Raw genomic sequence first — 6329 nt, 5'->3', positions numbered from 1 at the left:
GAACATCCCATGCAAGATATATTCCAATCCTTTGCTTTTATAATAATCTTCACTCTTCTGGGAAGGCTTTAGCCTAGATTACGGAGTGTGGGTGTGAGGATTTGCCTATTCAGCTACAAGAGCATTAGAGAGGTCGTGCACTGATGTCGGATGAGGAGGCCTGGAACTCAGTCGGCATTCCAGTTCATCCCAAAGGTGTTCAGAGGGGTTGGGGTCAGGGTTCTGTGCAGGCCATTCAAGTTCTTCCACTCCAACCTTGGCAAACCATGTCTTCATGGACCTCGCTTGGGAGCACTGTTATGCTGGAACATGTTTGATCCCTTTAGCTCCAGTGAAGACAACTTGTAATGTTGCACTATACAAAGACATCCTATACAATTGTGTGCTTCCAACTTTGTGGCAACCATTTGGGGAAGAACCACATATGGGTGTAAAGGTCATGTATCCACAAACATTTGGTGTCTTTGTTGAGTAATTTTCTACTGTTTATAGTCTGTGTATTTTTGTGTGTGAGCATGTATGTGTGAGCGTGTGTGTGTGTTTATCTCTACAGAAATATCAAAGAGAAAATCAGAATCGGATGAAATTAAGATTAGGAATTTATTCAAGCGTATTAAACTAACACAGCGGCCTTATACCCTTCAGATGGTGAGGGACAGGATTTCATGGTTCAGACAAAAATGGCAAGCACACTGAGCTTTGATAGTAAAGATATTTTATAAACCTTTCTTTAAAAAACTTTGTGTTAATATAAAAAGTAAAGCTCAGTTCTGTGCCTGGCTTTCACACAAGATACGAGCACTATAGCTGAGCAAGCTAAACTACGATGCTGCCTTATTGCACACACAATATGGAACTGACACTATTATGGCTGTTGGGTCATAATATGCTGTCCTCCATCAGAGTAAATGAACACAACACAAGAATAACCAATCAGTGACCTTCATTTACCACCAGTATAATAAACATTCATTATTAATTTTGGTCTGTAGATGGGTTTGTAACGGTAAATATCAAATAGACCAATTCACACGATCAGTATTCATGCTTAGCTTCAACATTCTGTACAATCCTGACAGAACAAATAATTTATATTGCACTCTAGTCCTCTAACCAAAACACAGCAGAGTATAACTTAACCCTAAAATATATATGTGTATGTGTGTGTGTCTAAGAGAATGTGACAAATGCTTTACATCAATCCATAACAAAATGTGATAGAAATGTGTATTAGTGTTACATTCATCTCAATCATTTGTACTATTTAAAAATAACGGACCCTTCTTGATTAGCACCCTGTTGGATGATCTGTGAACTTGCCGTGTCTCTCAGTAGTGACAAATAAACAAGTGTATTAAAAGACACACTGCTGCTTTGGTTATGTCAGTGTTCCGCTGACTGGCACATCGCATCTCGGCATGATAAAGTAGACGTGACCTCCAAAGAGCTCCGTCCTATCAGATGTCCTTTGCAGGAAGCTTGGCAAAATGTCTATAAGCTGCAAACACCGACCCAAAAAGCTTTGATTTCAAGAAGAAGAAGAAGAAGAAGAAGAAGAAAACAAAAACACCCTTCTCATTTGGATGGTTAACACAGCTCGTGTGGGCTGGCCGCAAAGTTGACCGCTGTTGTCCTCTCTTCACCTTGTGCTAACCAACCTGCCACTAAAAGAAACAATAATAAACAATAATAAGCAATAAACAGAGAGAATAAGTAAATGAGTCTAAACTACACAGCTGGTTAAGGTTTAATTTGATTTCATATGAGCTTTACCCTAAGTCCACTGCCTCCGGATGGTGATGTACTCATTGCCTGCTTTTCAATCTCCTCTTGTTTCTTCTTTTTCCTTTCCACGGCTTCTGGGTTCTTGATGCCCCTGTGTGTGCTCTAAAATCAGAAAAACCAAAGCTAGAACATTTACACGATTGTACTTAGTGAAAAACTTCAGGCTACAGTTTGGATTAAAAACAATAAATCTTTTTTCCCTCAAAAACATTTCTGTGCACCATGTATACAACTATTACAATTTTATAAATAAAAATGGGTAGAGCATCATGTTATATAAGCTTGTGCTTGAGTGTACTGTGCTCATCAGAAGCATGCTGAGAACGTGGGATGACATGAGGAATGAAAGTGAGCATTCATTTTGCACACAAGAAACACTTGAGAAAACTGTGTGGTTAAAAGCAGTTGCTCTGTTATCAGTCTTGTTCGCTTCAAATCAGCCGCTATAGAAAATCGCAGCAATGTGACGCTGCCCAGAGGTCAAAGTGTAGAGATGAAATAATGGTACTCTACTTACCTTGCTGCTTTAGCAGCTCGACGAGCGGTTAGTGCTGATGAAAATCTCTAAAGGGCCCACAATGTATATGAGGGGCAAACCAAAATTAATTTCAAGCCTTCTAATAAAATGTGATAGATGGAATAACCTGATATGCAGTTGTTGTTGTTTTTTTATTATCTTTGAATTGTGGTGAAGGCATCAAATGGAAAAGACAGAAATGATGGCGCTGGTTTGATCCTCCATCCTTCTTATAACACATTCACTACATATGATCATATGAGCAGTAATGTGTGCAGATGAAACCATATGTCAGAAGGACTGGATGTTTTTTAATGAGTAAGTGTGAGCGATGTCATTTGAGAATTAACAGATACAGCCCAGAAGCTCAAAATCGAATGTACTGAAAATGGCAGGAGTCTGGAGAAACTGGAAAAACAGCAGGAGCTACAACGGCCTTGTAAACATCAATAAACATCCTCTCTGGTGTTTACAAGTAGTCACAGAGCTGAAAGTAAATCTGCTTTGCTACTTCATGTTATAAAATGAATTAGGATAAAGCCGTTACCTCTTTCTGTCGCTTCTCTGCAGCTTCTGCCAGCTGTCGCCTTTTTGTTTCCTGCAAATACAAAGAAATGCACGTGAAGATGCCAAATAAATATCATTACAGACTATTTCATGGAGTGGCAAAGGTGGGTGTGTGGGGGTCATCAAGAAGATTTCCAAATATTCATACACAAAGATTGTTTGGGCCAGACGCCATCCTACCTACATTTTCTATGCAAATTAGGTATGATGCAGTACTGCGACAAATCCACATAACTGGCTTGAATGCTTCCACGGACCAATCCTAGGCCACATGTGATCTAACCTTCCTACTTGCAATTAGTTCCCACTGAAATTGAAGAAAAACGTTTAACCGTGGTTTCATTTTCATCATCCTCTCTTGTTAACTGCTAATAAACTGCTACTGTAGAGCAAGCCCCGCCCCTTGGGGTGGGGCATATATATTGTAGAGAGCATTTCATTGGATGGAAACAAGACTAGTACAGAACAGGTCATCACAATTTTTTATCATTTTCCCAGAAGTTACAAAGTATACAATTAAATTAAATATTAAAGAAATATTTTAATAGGTATTAGGGCTGGGTAAAAGATATCAATTCTCCAATTTTAATCGATCTTCAATTTAACAAAATTATATCTATTTGGGTAATCCCTGAATCAATACTTAATGCGAGTGCTTTACTTGAGAGGATGTGAATATTATCTGTAGTTCGCCTCTCCTCCTGAACATGTCACCATCTTTCATGTTTTGAATTTGGAAAACAGTTTTATTTCTTAAACATGTTGTTTGAAGTTATTAATGAATTTCACTGTTGCACATTTACAATGTTTTTTATTTTTTTACAGTAATGTGCAGTATGTGGTTTGTGCTTAGCTTGTGTGCGCATTATATGCACATATTTATGATCTCTTGTTACAATGTTTGTTGCTCAAAGTAAAAGTAAAAAGTAATGAAACATAATTGTGTGGGCCCTATTGTTAATGTAAATGTGTATTACAGTAACATAGCTAAGTAGGACGGTTTCAGTTACCAGCACTTATATTAAAACATGGATTCCGTGTCTGCAAAACTAACATTTTAAATGAAATATTGATAACTAATTGATATTGAATCAAATTCGAATCAAAACCATATAAATGAGAATCTAATCGAAACCATATAAATAAGAATTGAATCCAATCGAAACCATATAAATAAGAATTGAATCCAATCGAAACCATATAAATAAGAATTGAATCCAATCGAAACCATATAAATAAGAATCGAATCGAAACCACATAAATAAGAATCTAATCGAAACCACATAAATAAGAATCGAAACCATATAAATAAGAATCGAATTGAATCAAAACCATATAAATAAGAATCGATTCGAATCCATATAAATAAGAATCTAATCGAATCAAAACCATACAAATAAGAATCGACTCGAATCCATATAAATATGAATCTAACCGAAACCATATAAATAAGAATCGAACCCATATAAATAAGAATTTAATCGAAACGATATGAATAAAAATCAAATCGAATCCATATAATTAGGAATCGAATCGAAACCATATAAATAAGAATCGAATTGAACTGAAACCATATAATCGCCAAATTGGTGGTAATACCCAGCCCTAATAGGTATACTACCATACTGGTGTCCATAACACTACGGGGCATGTTAATAAAAAAAAGAAAACACTGAGTTTAATTTCAGAAGCACTTTAACACACTGATTAGAAGAGGTGTCAGCTGATGTCCATTCTAAGCAGTAAAACAAAAGGCATGCTGGCAGAACATAAACAAAGTAAGATCTTTAACTGCTAGTAACATCGAGTTTTGCACAACACACACACACACACACACACACACACACACACACACACACTGCAGCATAAGTGGCAGCTAAGACAATGTATATGAATTGAGGTTTACTTACAGGATCAGGAGTTACTGCGACGTCGTCCGCAGCTCCACCCAGGCAGGGCAGACACATCCCCATACTGATCAACAACACAGTGGCAATAAAGTCCAAAAGTTTTTAACAGCCACCAATAGTAATGCCAGCGCTACAGCTAAGCTCTGTATTTCAATACCAACTACCGCACTGCGCGACTGTCACTAAAAATACAATCGGCTCTGCGAAAAAACTGAACTAGCTAGGAATGCTAGTTTACGAACTCTATGTGGAGACTGGGTTATCTAATGTAAACACAGGCTGCAGCTAGCGACCAGATTACATACTAAAAGACCACTAAGGAACTACAAATCCAATGAAGTCCGACCAGACCTCTTCTTCATACGATCTGACATCTGCGGGAAAATAGTATCCGACCTTGTTTAGTACATATTTATTACATGGTCTTGTGTAAATTTAAAGCCGATGATAAGCTGTCAGGGTGTTACTGGTTCCTGCAGGTCCCGTTATAGAAGGAGGGCGCTTCTGCTCTGTTACTCAGCAGCGCCACACAGTGGCACGGAAGAGCCACAGTATTTATAAAATAAACACACCCGGAGTGCCCCAAAACGCACCCCTTTCCAGTGCACTGTTTGCAGAGTTTTAGCTTTCCGTATAGCCATGTCAAGCAAAGTAAAGAATATTTAAGCCACTCATGAAATGCCACTATGCACTACATAGGGTTAGTGTTCAATTTATGTACCCTAGATATAGCCTGGTTAAGGAATACCCACAATGCACTTCTCCATTTGTAAGGAATAGCGAGTAAGACATTACAGACACAAGGATTTGTTCATATTAAATCGGAATCATTAATAGTTTCTTACACGTGGGTTTGTCAATATATTCATGGTGTAACTGATTTAAAACCTAGTGGTTGTTTTTATCAACTTGAATTACATAAATGAAGGTTTTCAGTCATCCAGGGCTATGAATGTGTTAGAATCCTAAAGATGTTTGGCACTTGTGGAAGAACCTTGAATAATTGGCATTCTTTCATTCATTCATTCATTCATGCATGCATTCATCTTTAGCAATTGCTTAATCCTGGGGATCCAGGGCCTTTCTTGGGAATACTGGTCTTGAGGCAAGAAAACACCCAGTGAATTCTTCCACCTTCTGCTCAGTGTTTTACTGTCATTGACTCCAGATCCACTGTGACCCTGGCCAGGATAAAGTGGGTACTAAAGATGAGTGAATGAATGAATCTACAGCATATTTTTGTGTGGAAGTTGGAGACCCCAGAGGAAACAACATGCTGACACAGGGAGAACGTGCATGGAAACTCCACACAGACAGTAACCCGTTCTCAGGAACACTACCCTCTGCACCTGCAGGATGGACGTCTGCAATAAAAATACTGCTGCGGCTACATGGAGGGCGATGACTTTTGAATTGGATTTGCAAATGAGTCTGAGGAACTTAAAACTGATTACTGTTGCGCACTGTGGATGGGGTCGTTTTCAATACTGCTAAAACAATGTACTATACTATTAGATGATGACTTGAGTTGAATGTAGAGTCACTGATAA

At 38.2% G+C, this 6329-nt stretch overlaps 1 protein-coding gene across 2 annotated transcripts; it reads right to left on the bottom strand.

The window, feature by feature from the left end:
• Positions 1 to 928: 928 nt before the first annotated feature.
• On the bottom strand, positions 929 to 5372 carry svip (small VCP interacting protein). 2 transcript variants are annotated; one of them, XM_053641782.1, is made up of 4 exons: positions 4780 to 5372; positions 2850 to 2900; positions 1774 to 1887; positions 929 to 1664 (listed from the first exon to the last, which is right to left on the bottom strand). In XM_053641782.1, the coding sequence occupies exons 1-4, from the start codon at positions 4840 to 4842 to the stop codon at positions 1650 to 1652; spliced, it is 243 nt and encodes an 80-aa protein (XP_053497757.1). In that variant the 5' UTR covers positions 4843 to 5372; the 3' UTR covers positions 929 to 1649. The 2 variants fall into 2 exon arrangements, with proteins under 2 accessions (XP_053497757.1, XP_053497758.1); XM_053641783.1 differs by lacking the exon at positions 4780 to 5372 and adding an exon at positions 3054 to 4189.
• Positions 5373 to 6329: the final 957 nt, after the last annotated feature.

Source organism: Ictalurus furcatus, chromosome 14, assembly GCF_023375685.1.
Source record: "Ictalurus furcatus strain D&B chromosome 14, Billie_1.0, whole genome shotgun sequence".
Classification (NCBI taxonomy): domain Eukaryota; kingdom Metazoa; phylum Chordata; class Actinopteri; order Siluriformes; family Ictaluridae; genus Ictalurus; species Ictalurus furcatus.
The sequence above is the reverse complement of the archived record's forward strand: the minus strand, read 5'-3'. Positions and strand labels throughout refer to the sequence as shown.